The sequence below is a fragment of the Populus alba genome, chromosome 13 (genome assembly GCF_005239225.2).
Source record: "Populus alba chromosome 13, ASM523922v2, whole genome shotgun sequence".
NCBI classification, from domain to species: Eukaryota; Viridiplantae; Streptophyta; class Magnoliopsida; order Malpighiales; family Salicaceae; genus Populus; species Populus alba.
This window is the reverse complement of record NC_133296.1, coordinates 12,422,676-12,441,869: the sequence shown is the minus strand read 5'-3', so window position 1 is coordinate 12,441,869 and position 19,194 is coordinate 12,422,676. Positions and strand designations below refer to the sequence as shown.

The 19,194-nt window shown below is 31.5% G+C and overlaps 3 protein-coding genes and 1 long non-coding RNA gene across 5 annotated transcripts; 2 read left to right on the top strand and 2 right to left on the bottom strand.

Moving 5' to 3' along the window:
- Positions 1 to 480: 480 nt before the first annotated feature.
- On the bottom strand, positions 481 to 1,036 carry LOC140954470 (uncharacterized). The gene is made up of 2 exons (XR_012167723.1): positions 802 to 1,036; positions 481 to 681 (listed from the first exon to the last, which is right to left on the bottom strand). It is a non-coding gene; the product is annotated as an uncharacterized lncRNA (long non-coding RNA).
- A 16-nt stretch (positions 1,037 to 1,052) lies between these two features.
- LOC118035525 (uncharacterized) lies at positions 1,053 to 7,217 on the bottom strand (the record flags this gene model as incomplete). Its single annotated transcript, XM_035041117.2, has 7 exons — positions 6,725 to 7,217; positions 5,374 to 6,171; positions 3,912 to 4,267; positions 2,594 to 2,805; positions 1,574 to 1,830; positions 1,297 to 1,475; positions 1,053 to 1,118 (listed from the first exon to the last, which is right to left on the bottom strand). Coding segments are annotated over exons 1-7 (2,121 nt in total), but the record flags the coding sequence as incomplete, so codon positions are not given.
- A 4,906-nt stretch (positions 7,218 to 12,123) lies between these two features.
- On the top strand, positions 12,124 to 12,504 carry LOC118035551 (putative defensin-like protein 20). Its single transcript, XM_035041150.1, has 2 exons — positions 12,124 to 12,184; positions 12,311 to 12,504. Exons 1-2 carry the CDS (start codon positions 12,124 to 12,126, stop codon positions 12,502 to 12,504), a joined length of 255 nt encoding a protein of 84 aa, XP_034897041.1.
- Positions 12,505 to 15,147: 2,643 nt separating this feature from the next.
- Positions 15,148 to 18,624, top strand: LOC118035527 (uncharacterized). 2 transcript variants are annotated; one of them, XM_035041120.2, is made up of 3 exons: positions 15,148 to 15,315; positions 16,868 to 16,938; positions 17,888 to 18,624. In XM_035041120.2, the coding sequence occupies exons 2-3, from the start codon at positions 16,870 to 16,872 to the stop codon at positions 18,464 to 18,466; spliced, it is 648 nt and encodes a 215-aa protein (XP_034897011.1). In that variant the 5' UTR covers positions 15,148 to 15,315; positions 16,868 to 16,869; the 3' UTR covers positions 18,467 to 18,624. The 2 variants fall into 2 exon arrangements, with proteins under 2 accessions (XP_034897011.1, XP_034897010.1); XM_035041119.2 differs by having other exon boundaries at positions 15,149 to 15,315; positions 16,863 to 16,938.
- The last annotated feature ends 570 nt before the right edge of the window (positions 18,625 to 19,194 follow it).

Sequence of the window (19,194 nt, the reverse complement as noted above, 5' to 3'; positions counted from 1 at the left end):
TTGATCTATATAAACAGGCCGGTGAAAGATCCAATGCCAAACCCTAATATCACCGGCACTTGACTTGTCTTCTTTTCTTGAGGAACTGTAGAAGAAGTGAAGAGCAAAGCTAAGCTTTAACGTAGGTTAGCCATCCTTGTAAAAAAAAACTTATGTGGTGCGGTGAGATATTATTATAATTTATAATATAATATAATATATTTTTTTATTTAAAAGTTTTTTGGATTAAACTAATATATATACAAGTTTCAATAAAATATTTAAAGTATAGCATTATAAAATATAAAATGAAGCTTCAATAAATCGCAGATTAGCAATAATCCAAGCATGTTTTCAGCAACTAATACTGGATTCAGTCCTTTCCTACAAGATGTTCTAGTCTCTTTGTAACAAATAAAAAACAAGATGGTGATGACAATGGAGAATCCAAGCAGCATGCATAATTCACATCTTGGGCGAGGAATGTAAAATAAGTAAATATGAGTTTTCAAACCGCAATTTCTATAAAAGAACAGTGTATATCGTACAAGCCTCCTTGCACATCAAAATTTGTTACAAGCAATAACCAGTTTTGATACCCAATAATGTAGGGAAAATCAAATATTTTTTTCTAAATCAATGAAGGAAAAGTGTAGCTCTAGCGAATTTAGTAGTACAGAAGGCACTGGGTGCATTGCTGGCCTAGAAATGAAGCAATAAATGGAGAATTGAATCGCTACAATGAAGACAAAACTAGATCACAAATTTCTTTTTCCACAAAGATGTATTCAATTTAAGTCAGAGAGACTGCAGTAGTATTACCTCACCCCAAAAATCTCGCCAATAAAACATTTCTTCTGCTTTGTGCTTTCCTCACATCCTAATTGCCAAATATTCAGAACAACATGATAGGCAACCATCACTTTTACTGCAATATATTGGGGGGCAATAGGACACATACCACCGTCAGGCTCCCAATCTGAGTGTAGCAAAAATTAATGTACACACATGGTCATCTGGCGAAAGATGAATTCTGAGCGTGTTTCATTCTGTTGCTTCTTGAAAAATGAAAAAAGAGTACTTCGCTTCTCATCTGATCTGTGACGAAATAACTTCGCTATGGCCCTCCTCTCGCAATCCTGCAATATAGAAAAATCATGATAAAAAAAAGCAGTTTCTAGATTTCTTAGAATTGTAAATCATGGGGAGAAAATTAGCTTATGACTACTTGTTTTATTTGGAAAATATTTGCTGCTATTTAAAGATTTCATTCACTTTAGCAGAGATAAATCTGAGAAAAAAGATACACTTCTTCACCTTAAACATGTTAAGATAAAATGGTTTTCCGGGATTCATTCTTCTCAATTTCTGGTATGTAAAAGCGAAACTCAGCTGATCACGAGGAGTGAAGCGATCGACCTCATTGAACCAGAGACACGAAAATAGGTTTGACATTGGAGTGTGTGCTCTCACAATCAAAGACCCTTCAGGTACATCTATAGGCAGTACAAAACATCTTGTCAAAAATAAAAACAGTAAATAAAGATCAGGAGTGAATTGTTCCACCTTAAGACTATGAGACAAAGAATATTACTGCTGGGAAGAAGCTTGTTTGGATCAGAGACATTGAATCTTTTCAGCCCATCAGCCTGGTAAAAAGCAAATTGCTGGTCTATGACAGTGTGATTATACTTGTTCAGTTTCTTATTTCGAACAACCTCTTCCCATACACAATGGCGATCATAGTGATTAGAAATGGCATATTCATGACCTTTTCTCCACAAAAAGTACTCAAGAACTAGAAGAGGATCAACTTGAAGACGTAATTTGCTATCCAACCAGATTGAATACCTGGAAAACATTTATATGCAGAATATAAGACACAATTATTAGTTCACTTGGTACTTTCAATGTCACAACTGTTTAAGCAGTGGTCACCAGAATGATGAACCAAAATCTATGAGGATCCTGGACAGTTGTTTGGCGTGAACAATTCCATGTGCAAAAAATACCATAACATGCCACTGAAATAGTGTACTCAATAGTATATAAATACTAATTTAGATCTTTCAAACATGATGATTTAAGTGTCATAAATGAGAGTTCCAGAAGGACTATACTGCTGCTGCTGGTACCAGTGTTGGAACCATGGTTGCTAGAGGTCCCTCGATGACAATACTGGGTATATTTCTAAAGCAAGAAATGAATGGCCTTGTGCATCTTCAGCCTCCTGATCTTTTTGTCAGATCAGGCCACTCAATACAATTTATACGATTCATCAAAATAATAATAATAATAATAATGAACCACATATAATAAGAGGTCCAATACAGAAGACCACTTAAATATAAACCCCTCCATCATATTTATTAAGGCATCCATGAGAAAGGCCAGCTTAACTATATTTTGTGATCTAACGTGCAGTCAGTTTCTCACAAATTGTAACTTATTCTTTGAAGGACACAGTATTGTACTATTCCAATTCTATTTTATTCTTCTCTCCCTTTAGGTTCAGTCATTAAATTCACTCCAGACTCCACAGCACAAACAGCAATCACAGGGCATTTAAAAATTAATTATATTACTAAACCAACAATTCAATTCTGATTCTCACCTTGCAGAAGGGAAAAGCCTGTGTGGAAGCAATTTTGGCACTTTACCAACTCTCCGCATATCATTATATGGTAGATTCTTCACCACCACAATCTTCCATAAACCTACAAAACCTGCTCTATCTGGAATGTGGCCTTCTGAAGTACGTGTTTGAAAAGTAACTTCATCCATGAACATTACAAAGCAGACATTTTTCCTTGATAAACGAGTGACCTAAGAGAAGGATAAGAATTTATGGTCATAATCGGGTTCCACAGCACACATCGCAAGATAGTGATGAAATTTTGTCTCCAGAATGATAGAAGCATTGCACAAGATGATTCAACTTTGTGAGCATCTCAGTGGAGAGGAAAAAATGCATGGAAGATGGCATAAGAGGCTCATCAAGAGCATGATAGGAAATAAGAGCCACAGTCCATGAAAAAGGAAAAAAAAAAGGAGGGAATCTTAGTTGCATATTCATTCATGAAAGACCATGGTATGCACACATTTCTAAGAGAAATGAAGACTGAAAGATAGAGACTAAAAGGAAGCAGACAGGTGAACTAAGATAGGAAAACTTGAGTAACTAGATCATGGATATATAAAGCTAACAAAGCACAAGACGTCAATACCCCCCCCCCTTCCTCTTCTTCATATGATATTTAATTTAGACCTTGATGCCCTACGGGGACTAAATGGTGCATCTTGTCCAAAGCTTATAGAAAAGCCTCATTTTTTTATGGCCAGAAGACAGCATATAAAACATGCTAATTTATATTTCCCTCGAACAAATAGTTGTTTTTTTTCCCTGCTCCCTTATCGTAAACAGCATGCTATCATGGAGGCCTTACTAGGAATTTCTCATCACAAGTCCAAAAGACTGGAGGGGGCAATTTTAATTCCCTTAGATCTCTACTCTCTAATCAGTGGATGTCTTATTCTCCAACATTTAATTGTGTTCCATTCCTCATACAAATTTTTTCATTACAAAATTTTTTTAAAAAAATCAATGACCATACATTTAAATTTCAGAGTCAAGACCTGCTTACGGTTTCAGCAGATGGCATGAAAACAGAAATACATGTATTAGCAATCATCTAGTTGGGTACTGAGCAAGTATATTTTTCTCTTTAAAACCAAATTAAGGGAGACCATGTATATTTGCAATCACTCAACTATATCTATGTTCAATTTACAACTCAAAATACACACAATTTTCAAAGTCATTAATCCCCATAGCAAACTTAACAAGTGATAATGCATAAACTGATTAGGGCCAGAGCTATGCAACAAAATATTTCCATATACTTAAATTTAAAAATGAAATATCCAAGTACCATTTTATCTGCTGGTGACCTTAAACGATCTGAATTCCCAAAGATGCAAGAGATCACGGCAATATGGCATCTACTTATATAACTCGCATCATCTTCGGCCAAATCAAATCCTGTACTTGAAGATCCTTCAGAACCTTTGACAAAACCACAGTTTATTTTTTTATCATGTGCCAAAAAAGATTCTTCCCGTTCATGCAAGCTCTGATGCCCAGCAAATCTGGGCTCCCATTGCTCTTGCCCATCAGGCTTCTCCTCTATTTCAGTATACTGCAAGGAAAATCTTGCAAACTTCCGACTTTCAAAAGGCTCCACAAGCCTTGTAGTAGAGTTTAGAAGTTTCATCCCACAAGAGGAACCTGAATAATTCAAGCATGACAGACAAAATTGTTCCAATCAAAACGAACCCAAATTGTCATTCAAACAAAGACAGACAAAAAATCCATCAGACAGTCTAATCAACCAAGAGCTTGGACAGCAGGATTTCATCAAACCACCTGGCTTTAGTCAATCAAAAGGCATAGTTAAAATTTTCTTACCAGGAAAAAAAAAAAGCACAAGAAAAGAAATTTCCTCTACTTGAATCTGATCTCAAGCACATTTTTGGGGGTTCTTGACATTCTCTTTGGATTTTTCTCTCAATATTTAGATAAAAAAAATCTGTTCAGACCATAACCTCATGACAAATTGTCTTCCAGAAAACTCTAGTCCACTTTTCCTTTTACTGACCCATTTTCATACATCTCTGGCTTGCCATTCTTTTCATCAATTTTCATAATTCTGCTTTGCTTGGTTTCACGAAGCAAATCCTGATCTAATTCCGAAATACATCTCCAGTAAATCTATTTCCAACATCACCATTCCATCTGTTTTAACCCAGGAATCAAATTTCTGTACCAAGAAAAGTGGCTTAAGCATATACCACAGACACATAAAAGAACATATATCATGCACATATATTTAAACTAGCATGTAAAAAGTCCATTTTGATGATTAATTTGTAAACACTCAAGCTAGTAAAACTAAATGTGCAGTGCAAACAAACCATTCCAAACAGACAAAAGAAAAATTTCCTGAAATTGAGCTGATCCCTATTCTGTATTACCAATTAAAGCATTATCCTTAACAAACTCTATTGCCTGGCCACAGACATGCCACATGTACAAAGAAATGGACTTGTTTGCAGAATCACAAACCATGTCTCAGATAAACAATTATAACATTATATAGACAGTTGGGGAAGGCTAGCATGTAAAAAGGGGTTAAACATTCTAGACAACACATGTAAAGAAATGAATTTATATACTAAATTTCCCCTTTATAAGGTTAGCATCGCCATCCAGAAACAAGATACATGAAGCAAAATGCACAAGGAAATATTAAAACTTCTCTTGACATCAAGGTTTCAATGTGTGACACTTATGCCTTTGTGTGCAAACAAAAGAAAGAAAAATATAGAAATTACCAGAAAATTTGCGGTGCTTTGATTTTTTCTTTGAATCTGACCGGGATTTACTTGTAGAATGACCACCAATGTTATGGACATTTCGAGAATCAGTGTCACCATCATCTGAATTTTGAGAATTCAAAGAACTCTTCTCTAACAAACTCATGGAATCTTTCAGATTGTCCTTGGCAATATTTTGATCCTCGGTTTCAGCATCAAGGAAATTAGATGATGCTCTATTATCTTCGATATGAACAGTTGTTTCACTGGAGCGGTCCTCCTTGTTAGGTTCAGAATCACCACCATATTCTTCCATATGACGATCATGAGAATCTATCCCATCATCATACTCATTCTCACTATCAGCTGCTCCATTCTGATCCACATCATCCTCATCATCAAGTAACAGATTTTTTATCTCATTTTCTTTTCTCAATTTTCCTGTGTTCTTCAAAGAATCTTCGTACTCTTTTTCATACATCTTCAACTCTTTGCGCCCATCTTCATTATACAAGCCAGCTCCCTTTCTATCTTCAACTCTTAGCGCCTCCTCCTTGTGATTCTTCACTTTCACTGAATTATGACCCTTCTCACTAGATTCATCATCCCCGGAAAGCTTGCTATCATTGCCAACATCATCCTCATTGTAATCTTCATCCCTTCTCCTATCATCCCTATCCCAATACCTAGAATCCCTTCCATGTCCCACCGAACCTTGCCCAAACCCAAGAACTTTAACACTATCAGTACGTGTAACATTTGCAAGAAAATCATTATTTTTTATCTCATCATCCTCAACACGATTATCATTTACATCTGCACCAAAAACATTTACTATAATTACATCCTTAACAAGATTCACTTATTCAAAATCCAAATAACAATTAAAAGTCGTCTACACTCAAATAAACTTCATGTAAGTATGCACCAAAAATAGTTTTCCACCTTTCAATTTTTACTAATCACAGTTCAATTACTAATTTAGCAACATTAAGAATATATTTAAAAATAAATTGAGCTAGACTCAAAAACTTTTAACTACAATGTAAGTACAGTAAATCAAAATCAGCTCTCAGTTTACCACACAATACTCACTGTGCTTCCAATTTCACTCTCTCATTTTCTCACACTTTATCGGCAACCATACAAACAAATTTAATGATAAAACAAAATAAAAATGATCGATGCACTAAATCTCTCTTTTGAGTAGCACCTAACTAACTAACTAACTACAATATGCAATTCACTTAAAACCAGACTAAGCTCTGATTCACTCCAAAATCAATAAATAAGCTCTCCGTTCTCACTTTTTCTCATTTTCTCACACTTTCTCAGAAGCCAAACAAAACAAAAGGAAATCAAAACAAACCTTCATTGCTACTCCTATTATCGGTGGAGAGGAAATTGTAAGCTAAAACAGTAACAATAAGGACAAGACACAAAAACACAATGACCGCACCGACCAACGATAACCCGCCCCGACTATTCTTGTCGGATCGGTAACCTAATCTTCTAATCCGACCCAACTTCTGCTGCTTCTGCGAGCTAGACGACGACGACGCACGAATCCCGATGGATACGTGATCCGACGTGCCGTTTGTGTAATGCCTGTACTGCGCCATTTTTCAAAACATTTGCAAATTACTAACAATAATAACAACAACGTTCTCTCAAATTTCTTTAGCTGTTTCTGTGTGTAGATTTAGAGAGAGATGGAGATTTGAGGGGTATGATTTGGTAAATTTAAGAGAAAGTGAGGGAGATTTGGGGAATTTTCGATTCATTTTGGGTGCGTGATCGATAGTGTAGCGGTGTATATTCATGTTTGGTGCGTTTATTTGACGGGCTTTTACTTTTTTAATATTTTTGTTTGATTAAAAAAACATATATATTAACCAGGAAATAAGTTTTTTTCCAACAAGTGAAAAGCTCACAACGTATTTTAATATGGGTCGAAATTTTGGTGTGGTGGGCCCTGCAGACAATACCCATCATGAAATGAACATACATACATACATGATAAAAGGTAATATTCCAAGGAGGGCCGGTACTCATATATTGGATGCTTAGATGATCATAGCATAATCATATATTATAATGTTAGGAATGATAATGAAATGATCATGAAACAAAGATGATCATACATACATAAACATACATTATAATGTTAGGGATGACAATGAAATGATTATGTAAGCAAGAGATTAAACTTCAAAGATTCGGACTATATCCACAAAAACAATAAATTAAATACCTAGAAGACTTGAAAACAAACTCGGAGAAATAGACGTGTATTTTTTTAGAAAATTTATATGGTTGGGTTTTGACTTGATTAATAAAAAAAATAAATAATGATCTCCTACTTTATTAAAATTATAACTTAATTTTACTTATAAACCACAGGCGAATTATGGTAAATAGTTTACAATGATAAATAGAAATTAACCTCTTTTTTCTAACCACGTTTAGTTTTTCATATGTAATCAATGTAATCTTTTAAAAAACTTATATGGTTTGGTTTTGACTTGACTAACAAAAATTTTAAAAAAATAATATCCTATTTTTATTAAAATTATAACTCAATTTTACCTATAAATCAAACACAAATTATGGTAAATAGTTTATAGTGGTAAATAGAAATTAACCTCTTTTTTCTAACAATATTTAGTTTTTCATATCCTATCTTGTCCTACTCTAAATGTTTTAATTTAGTTTTTATTAAGACTCTCACGAAAAAATATTCTCAATTTAAAAAATTATCACTTTAAAAAGCATCATTATCTCCATTCCATATACTAGTATGTATAGTGTGGCTCTAGTCCATATCTTTGTTACAATGCAATGTACATGAATCATATAGGGGAATATCTCATGCAAGTTCTTGTAAGTGATCAATATCTTCCTAACAATCTTCTTGATGTTTTTATTGATAGATTCAATGGTACTGTTTTCCTTTTGCTTGTATAAAGATAAATTCAAGTGTTTAGTCTTTTATATCTCACATAACTCTACAATCATCTTTTCATTGAATTTCTAGAAATTATTTATTAATATTATCTATGACAAAACATAATAAAGATTAATTTTTTTTCAACAAATTGCTTGACTATCTTTTAGGTCACATGCACTTAAGAATAAACTTATAGCTTATTCATGAAGTAGTCAATTTCCACCAAAATAAAATGATGTGTTACTTACTTTTAGGTTGACTAGTCTGATAATGCTCAAACCCTATATTGAAAAAGACCAAGGTGTCACCATGTTGAATAAAAGTATTAAGGTGCACTGATTTTATCATTGTATACTTAATATTTGTGGTATTTTTTATGTTTTATATGTAGTCTCTTTTCATGATCATTAAAAAATATCTTAATCTTTGCATCTACCTGGCCATTGTATGATCATTTACGTGAGTAAAGCATATTCCTTCATGAACTTCTCATGTGGCTTTCTTGGCTTCATTGTCATTTAAGCATTCTATCATAGTCCTATTGAATGAACTCTTATATAGGATCTCCTCGTCTAGCTAATATTTTATTACCATCTTATTTAACATCTTGGTCTACCTTAGATGTCTTATAATGGATATTTTCAGTATTGGAGAAACTGTTTAAAATCATGGCATAATGACTTTTCATCTAGTTTCTTTTTTACTAAACAAATATAAGATGGGGAGCTTCTAACTTCTATACATATTAGTTATACTTATATCTCATAATTAAATTTGGTCATGGAAGCCAATGTTGTCAAAACATCTACGAATTTATTCTTATCTTTAACCAAGTGTACGAACTTAACTTTTTCAAATTTTCTTGCAAGTTTAGTGAGATACTCTTTATACAACTTTATTTTTTCATGTTTGGTTTGTTATTCACCTTTCACTTGGCACATTATCAACATGGAATCACCGTAAAATCAAGTTTTCTAACCTTTTATTTCTAAAGCAAATTTTAAGCCATATATGCATACTTCATACTCCTCCATATTATTGTTACATTCAAAATATAACTTGGTGGATATTGGGTATTGCTTTCTACTTAGAGCTATTATTACTTCTCCTAATCTATTTTCATTAAAACAAATACTCATTGTTATAATTATTATCATTGTTGTTAATCATCATTATTTGAAAGGAAGAGAGATTTACAGAGAAATGGAGTGGTTACCCCCTGTCGCACCTTGGAGGACATTACAGTAAGGACTCGATGTATTGTGAAAAATCGAAGTTGTTGCCTAGTAATTAAAGAAAATTAAAAATTCTAAAATATATACTTGTTTCAAAGATTCAAGTAAGAGATTAGTTATGCTTAAAGGAAGAACAATGTTATCCTTACAATATTCTTTCTTACAAAACCTTTACTTTGTGTTTTCTTTTAATTTTTTTCGTTTTGATTACCCTTAATTATCCTAATTTTTTTAGCCTTTTTAATTTTAATTTTAATTTTAATTTCTAGTTATTTTATGAAAATTTTGACTTTAATCTTTAGATATGTCAGAAAATTACACAAGTCCTTAAAAATAGAAAACTCATCAAAGATGTTGATATTAAATCCTAAAAAGAATTTTCATCAAAAACTACTAAAAATATAAATAACCCGTACTTAATTTTAAAATCTAGATATCGATCTATTTTTTTTAAAAGGAAAAACATATAAAATGACGTTTATCCTTAAAAATAAAGATTTCATCGAGGTCGTTAAAAGGATAAGCATTAAACCCATATGAATGATAAGAAATGGCATTTGATCCACATGAGTGGTAAAAATAAGCTTTGGTCTTTTTGTTTAAATCATCTTGTAAGTTGAGAATTTTTATCATTGTTTATCTATTTTTTTTTTAAAAGAAAACATTGGTTTTTTATTTAGTTTTTTTTTTTTTTTTTTGTTTTTTTTGTTTTTTTGGTAACCCGGGGTGTCAGCTTACGCGCACCACGACTAAAAATTCCTTTTTTCAAAGACGGGCCCACTGAACATTTAACCTGCAAGCCCTGGAATTTGTAGGCAGGTAAGGAAACAATTCCGCGTGACAGGCACTGGTACTCTTGAGGATCGAACCCCCTCCAGAGCCTTCGCAAAGGTGTCACAAGCTTTGCTGTTGACCAATGGGCTAGACCCTCAAGTGTATTTTTTTGTTTTGTACATGTAGGCCCCAATAGGCCTCTTGATTTTGGCTTAATTTTAACAGACTTAATAAACTTGTTATTAAATCCAAAAAACATGTATGCAAAAAATATTTTTTTTATTTTTTTTTTATGAAAATTATTTTAAGCTGAAAATATTTATGTCAAATTATATGCTATTTATAATACAAAAAACATATTTTCACTTTTATCTTTTTTTTGGTGATTAAAAAAACTAAAATTTTATATGATAAAACTGAAAAAAAATAATTCTTTTTTCCAAACGACAAACAAAACACTGCCAAACAAAAATACTTTCCAGAAGGAATTCACTTTCCAAAAAGAAACAACTTTAAACAATTATTTCAGTTTAAAAGGAAATTTGACAACACGGATAGGATTTTGTTTCTTCTTTTTTGCTCTTTTTTTTTTGTTTTTTTGTTTTAAACAGAAACAAAGACTAACAAAATGAAAAAAAAAAAAAAAGTTGTTGTTTTATCCTTGTGTAAAAACATCCTAGTCTCTAACATTCAAACTGCCAAAAACTAAGGAGGCAAGCATATTCCCTTCACAGGTAAGCAACACAGACAGAATGAAAGGAATAAAAAAAAAGAGGTCAACGGTTACTGTCTATCCAATATCATTTTCATGCAACATAATTCGTGTGTGAAGGGAAGCAAGAATAATTAAACATACATGCATGAAGATTCCTCCTATAAATTCTGCATTAAAACATGTATTGGAATTATATATACATTTAACATCTTAATAATTACTTGGTCAGTAATTTTAAAAAATCTTCAATCTTCTTTAATCAACTTAGCTAGCTAATTCTGTAGAATATTAATATTCAAATCTTTTGTAAATCTAATGCTAAGGAATTAAAGAGGAAACTTTTTAGGGTTTATAACCTAGAAGGTGGACACTCAATTGATTCAAATTTTGAAGAATATTCAAAAAGAAAGTTTGGAAGATCTTCTCTTTAATATAAAAATAGAAACTTTCTCTTTATATAAAAAGACCCAGTACTGTCCAATTAAGAATAAAAATGTAGGAATTAATTAATATAATTGGAATAATTTGATTCCGAATTACTCAATTCTGGAAATAAATTAATTAATTATATACGTGAAACTTTCCAATTATACCAATTAAAGATTTAATTGATATAATTGGAATAATTTAATTTCCGTTCTGAGCAATATGGAATTAGGAATCAAAATTGTACTTGATTAAGAAAATAAATCAAAATTCTGGAAATAAATTATTAATTATATACGTGAATTTAATTGGTATAATTGGAATAATTTAATTTCCGTTCTGAGCAATATGGAATTAGGAATCAAAATTGTACTTGATTAAGAAAATAAATCAAAATTCTGGAAATAAATTAATTAATTATATACGTGAAACTTTCCAATTATACCAATTAAAAATTTAATTGATATAATTGGAATAATTTAATTTCCGTTCTGAGCAATATGGAATTAGGAATTAAAATTGTACTTGATTAAGAAAATAAATCAATTATTCATACAGGCAAACTTTCCAATTATAGCAATCGACATAATTATTTCTGTAGCTAATAACAGTACTATAATAGCAATGCTCACTGCACCCTCTCCAGTAATACCAATTCATCCAAAACAATGGCTTCGAAGAAAGTTATCATTCCTTTTGTTCTCATTGCAGTTCTCTTGCTATGCCAAGGTTTGTGTTTCTTTTATATATATATATGAAATTTATTAAATTTGCTAGACAAATTAATACTTTTATATATCATGCAATATCGCAGTTTGATAATTAATTTTATTTGTGTTTATTTGGTATTTTCAGAATATAAAAATAATGTGGCTGCACAGTCTCAGTGCTGCACTGAGCATCCTGAGCTTGGAAAATGTCAGCCTGGGGTCGACGATAAGAGCCCAGATGGAAAATGCTGGCAATATTGCATGGAAAATTGCGAGGAAAACAAAGGAGGTGTCTGCAAACTAAATAACAATAAGCATCATTGTCATTGTTATTGTTGATTTATTTTGGTGTTATATCTATCAATAAATTGAGATACGGTTTAATTATTTAATAAAGCTTTATTTCCCTTTCTTTTTCTCTATATATTAGCTTTATTTTCTTTATTTTATGGGAGTAATTATTTAACAAATCTTTCACTCCAAAGCTTAATTTAAATTCGTAAAGCTTGGATTAAATTGATAAGCCTTAGATTATATATAATTTATATTATAAAAAAAAAATCTTTAATTTATATCCATAACTCCACATAAAAGAATTAACTCCTTAAAAAGGTTTTTTTATTTTTTTTTTTTTTTTTTTTATGTGTGTGAGTGGCCCAATCTATATTATTAAGCGACATTAACATCATAATACGCTCCGATACCAATATGTAAATTGAACTCCATAAGAGATTAAAATATTAATAGATATATTTGAAAAAAATAGGTTACTCTCATTATTCAATTATATGTCTATTCATACATTAATAAATTATTAAAAAAACATAAAATAAACTTCTTAAATTACCTCAAAACTTATATAAAATCTTATTTTTACTTTATTATGTAAATCAAAACCTTTAAAAAAAAGTTTAAAATAGGTCTATTAACATCCAAAAAATTAATAAAATTATATAGTGTTATTGTGGATTGGTATAGTGATTTACCTAGCTATCTTATTATATTTTGTAATTTCTCCTAAACAGGATGCCATTTTTTTGTTTTTATTTTGACTTGTAAGTTTTAGGTTTTAGGATTTCTTAATAACCAAAACAGAAGAAAAATGGGTGCAAACTTTCCCTCCTCATACAAGATTTAAATCTTCAACATTTAGTTTTGTAAAAACTATTCTCTCATAGTTTAGTTTATTTTTTATTTAACCTTATTCCTTTGAAAATTATAATTTATATACTAGGTACATGTAATTTTTAGATTTTAATGAAAAAACAAATCTACCCTCACATATAATATCACACCCAATAAACCTATATGACACACTTAATTGAAAATAAAAATAAAAATGAAGCACAAACACTCTAACTAAAATATAAAAATTAAACACACATAATTAAAAAATAATTGAAATGCAGGCTTTCACTTGACACAAAAAAAAAAAAAAGAGTAAAAATCACCAAATTTTTCATCATCTCATTTCTTTAAGGATCAAACTGACTGTTTAAAAAATAAATAATTAAGTTTTAAAACTCTCACTTCCCTTTATTTTTATTTTATGTTTTGTATGAAAAAGTTATTTCCAATTAAAAATTTTGAACTTTATTAAATTTACAGACATATACTTTTATATATCATCAATTACAATTTGATAATTGTTTTTATCTATGTTCATTTTATATTTCCTTTTTGTTTTATGTGAATAATTATTTAACGAATCTCTTGCTCCAAATTTTAAATTCGTGGAGTTTAGATTATAATTATAAACCTTAAATTATTTATAATCCATAGTATAAAAATTTTATCTTAAATCGACACCCATAACTACATATAAAAGAATTAACTCCTTAAAAGCTTTTAATTTTTTAATTGACTACTATATCATTAACTAACACCGATATTATAACATGCTCCTAAATTGAACCCCATGTCTTATTAATAAATATATTAAAATATTAATAAATTTTAATATATATATATATATATATATTAAGCTCATTTTTCATTGATATAACTATTTTTACATCAATAAAATCTTAAACAATATAAAATAAGCTTATTAAATCACGTCTAACTTATATAATATCTTATTTGTAATTTATTTTAACAATCAAAACTCTAAAAAAGAAGTTTAGAATTGGTCACTGAAGACTAGTAATATTAAAATCCAAAGAGAAAAAAATAAAATAATATTAATTTTTTTAAGGGCCCATCTCTTCTTGTTATCTAATGATATCTCAAATACTAATAATTAAAATCCCCAAAAGAAATAAAATTGTATTAAAAAAAATATTAAATTGGGACTTTTTTTTTTAATAAGAGATTCTTGGTTACTATCTCACATTATATTTGGTTTTTTTTTTTTTTTTGGGTTCATCAATAAAGGTATATATCCTTAGATTAACCTACACCACCCCAATTTTTTAATATAATTTGTGTATTTTCAATAATTACTGACATGAAAAATAGAGAATATCTTTTTTTCTAAAAAATAGTCTCAACCTTACCATTTCCTACTTTCATGAACACTTAATAAAGATACCCATAATTAAATATAAGATAATAAAAATTATGACATCTTGTATACATAAGGTTTATAAAATAAAATAGTTGTAAGTATTCTTTCATCAAAATTTCCAATCTATAACATAAATTTCCATTTATTTTATTCCCTTATGGATTAATTAATGAGCATCCCCTTGTTAAATTATATATGCGCGATCATTTTTTCATTTATATCATATTTCTTTACACTAGTACATTTAAACCCTATCATATTTCAATTTGAGATATATATATATATATATGATTATATTATTTAAATTATCAAGTGATCTTTTAATAGCCTGAGAATTTTTTGATTTTTTTTCCTAAATTATTTTTCTTACATGGAAAATATTTTTTTATCAAGCCCGCAACAAATCTAGTGTATAAACTAATGTGAAAATTCCCTTGCAGGTCAATTGAAAAAAAAAAAGAAAAAAGAATAAACCATAAGTTAGCGAAAGACGGGAAGTTAGCTGTTGGGTATAACGTAAGGACAGGGTTTCCTTGTCTGTTGCCTCCTCATATCCGTGGCCGAACATCCAAAAACACACTCTCATACATCAGCCTCTCTGTCTTGGTGTCAAGAAATTGAACATTATTTCCTCCATTCAGGTACGTATCATCTTGCTTGTGAATAATTTTCTACTACTTTACGATTACCATACAATTTCAATTCTTGATCTTTTTCTTTTTTTTCTTATCCCTTTCTGCTTAGCTTATATTAGCTTAACTTGGCTATCTCTCTAATATTTCTGTTCTTTTCATTATTTTTTTAACTTACATAATAGTGAATTGATATAAAACATTCTAGGATTTATGTAATTGGGTGCAAGATTGGAGCTTTATGTTAGAAATAAAGATGGTCAATTCTTATTATTAGTGGGTTTGATTTTTTTATTTTCTTTGGTTGTTAAATGCTGCCTCTTGTTGTTTCTGTGAATGCAAAATGTATGTATATATGTAGAATTTGTTTGATGGGTATTTGCTACCTTGGAGATTGGAAATACATGGATGTGTATTTCTCTATTTTCTCTGTAAAATACCCAACTTGCAATTAAATTTCTTTCTGAAAAGAAGTTTCTCATGTAACTCATGACTAAAATCTCTGCCTTGAAAGCAAGTTTTCGTGATTTTCTGATATGATTCTGTGCTCTAGCTGATCCATTATCAAAAGTTTTCATTTCTAACATATCCCTCCTGTGAGACTAAAATAATTGTTTTTACACGGGAATGACTCAATGAGTGGTCTAGTGCAGTTTTTTTTTTTTTTTCCTCCATCTTTTCCTAGTTAATTGAATAAAATAGGTTCAAATTCTTCCAAAAGAAAAAAAAAAAAATCTTACAGGAGTGAAGGGAGACCATTTTTGTTTTTAGTATGATCAGTGTAGCTTATTTCAGTGTAGTTCTCCTGTCAGAACACACACACATTACCAGTGGATGGGCTCTTTATGCTCAAATCTTATCACAATTAATGCAATGCTGCATCAGTTTGTGGTCCTGGCAAAGCATAACTAGTTTGCTACATAGAAAAATCTTACTAGTTTAATTATTAACAGGGGAGAATAATTTGGTTGTCTTGTGCTTAATGTCATATATCTTAACACTGCTGTTGGAAGCCTGAATAAAGGAAGTGGAATGTGGCATGTTCCAAAAGCGGATTGTTTTGTGCTTAATGTCATATATCTTAAACTGCAGCATACAGCTACAGTAACGCTAACATTCCCAGAGAAATGTTGTGGCTGATGTTAGAAATGAACAGAGCATCCATCATATATATGTTAGGTATCTCAACATAATTTATTTAACCATAGTCGCACTAGTTTGGATTGATGCTCAGTCGAACAATTGATAATGGGATGGATGCTACGCAGATGTAATGCAAAACTGAAAAATATGGCTGCTATTAATGCTTTGTTGAGTAAAGTTGAGTTTAGGAAATTAGATGTTCTATCAGGGGAGAAATTTTAATGATATTTATAATATAATGAATTTAATAATCATAACATAAAAACCACAGTAACGTTAATAGTAATATAGCAGTCATAATATTTTTTACTCCTGCCTTTCTCTTCTTTTCATAAAATTTCGTTGCTTATTTCACTTGGCCTCTTTTTCATTTTGTCTAACTAAGTACTCCTCCTTTTCTTCTTGTTGGACAGTGCAGGGATGCTAGGAAGATCACTGGCTTCCCCTCTCTTGACATTTGATTCTGCAGCACGCTCAAGCTGTGTTACTGTAAGAACCATTTTGTGTCTCATTCCTAAATTGATTCCTGGATGCACGGGTGCACATACCCTTTATGCTATTTTCAACTGCCTTGTGAGCCAAATCAGCTTGTAAATTGCTTATGAGACTAAAAACATGATTATGAATATTGTGTTTTGACTTGTTAAGAACAAGAGTGTGAGAGCAAACTATTCACTGGACAGTACATGTAACATCTTGATATTTGAATGACATTCCTGCTATGGGAGACATTGGTTGAATATATCTCATTCCAGTAGCTAGTTGGCCCCAGTAGCTTAAAGTTTAGTATTTCAAAATTAAAGTTTGAAAGAGGAACGGATTGAGATACTTTAGTATGTATATCTAAGAACCAAGAACCATCCATAAATCTGTTTCAGCCAAAGCTGCCCAATAGTTCATAGTGCCATGATAACTGGTGGTCTCCTACAACTACTAGACACTGAAGTTTTAGATTAGCTGTCCAGTGGAATCAAGGCAAGGCCATGAAAATAAACATGACAGGGACCAAAAATTTTTATATTCTTGATATAAAGACACGCAGGCATGTCTTTTTGAACGTCCATACCTAATCATATAGCACCAAACATTTAGAACGTCCATACCTAATCATACAGGTTACCCAGATTAAGCCCTAGAAACTGTATTTGCATTTTTTGCGTGGCCAATTTTTTTGGAGAAATTAATTCCTTCCAGATATTTGCAATGTATAGACATTTCAAATCAATTGTGTTTGTTAAATAGTTCTAATTTGTTTCTGAGAATTCTATTTTCATCTGTCCTCTTACATGGGTTGCCATTTTGTTCTTCACGTGCAATTGATTGGAGGCTTGGTTTTGAAATGGAAAGGTTATTTCCTGAAGGCAGTGTAATTGTCTTTTTTTAATGCATTGTAAATTTTTCGGCCAATAAATTGGAAAATTCTAACTTCTGATTGCAGCCTGATCTTGTAACAGCTGCTCCTAATGCTGGTTGTCTGAACGTGAACTCCTTAGCTCTTCCATCAAATGTAACCCGAGGATACTGTACCTCCCATTTTTCTCCTAGGAAGTGGGCAATTCAATCTACTGCACAGGCTGACAACACAACTTTTAGTAATGAAGACAGGAAGACATGGGAAGCATGCAGAGAAGCTCTGTCTGCATTTAATTTCAACGCTGAGGAGAAAGACAAGATACTTGGAAAAGCATTTGGTCACGTCCATTCTCCTTACTGGGGTGAACAACGAAAACTAGAAGTCCCCAAATTTGAAACTGTTTGTGAAACGTTGGATTATCTGAGGAGCCTTGGTCTTTCAGAAGATGACCTCTTTAAGTTGCTCAAAAAGTTCCCTGAAGTCCTTGGTTGTAGCCTTGAACAAGAATTGAAAACTAATGTGAAGATCCTGGAGAAAGATTGGGGAATAAAAGGAAAATCCCTGCAAAAGCTTCTTCTTCGAAACCCAAAAGCTTTGGGATACAATGTTGATTGCAAGGGAGATTGTATCGCACAATGCACAAGGTGCTGGGCGCGGTTTTAGAGTTGAAATTTCGACCATTTTTTGCATACCAATACAATGTTATCAGTAAAGTTCTGTTAAAAAATTGTATGTATGTCACGTTGAATACACATTCTTGATGTATTACAGATTAATGTATATTAAGTCACCTTGGGAATACATGTTTTTAACCTCAGCAATTGGAGTGTGTTCTACAGTGTACTCTGTTTCTTTAATAAGTTGAACACACATTTCAAACCCAGCCCCATGATTGTAACTGTGTTGCTGATAACATTTGCATAGCTCGAAGGATCCTATTTCCCTTGAGATTTTCAGCAAATAAGAGGACAAATTATTTGCACGTCCTAATCCCATCAAATCACCTTCTTCTGCGCCCATCAATGTGCTAAAACTGTCCAGCTAATGCAAAGTTGTATCTCCCTTGATTGTTAAAAAGCAACACGGACCATCCAACTATAAGCAGCAAGTTGCAGCCTAAAAGAACCCTAAAAAGACTGTAGCCCTTGCTAAAACTATAAACTTTACCATGCTCCTATGGCAAAGGCGGTTTCAATTACTAAATAGAGACACAGCTCGATACATAACATTTCTCAGGATGGACAGAAAGGAGTATTTCTTCCCGTTAGGGTTATATTTCTACATCAGTTGACATTATCGATGAAAATTAGTTCAAAAGCAAAAAGAGTGGCAGACTTGGTTGAGGTTGCATGCAGTGATCCAGCTTTTTAGTTTCATTTATCACACATTAC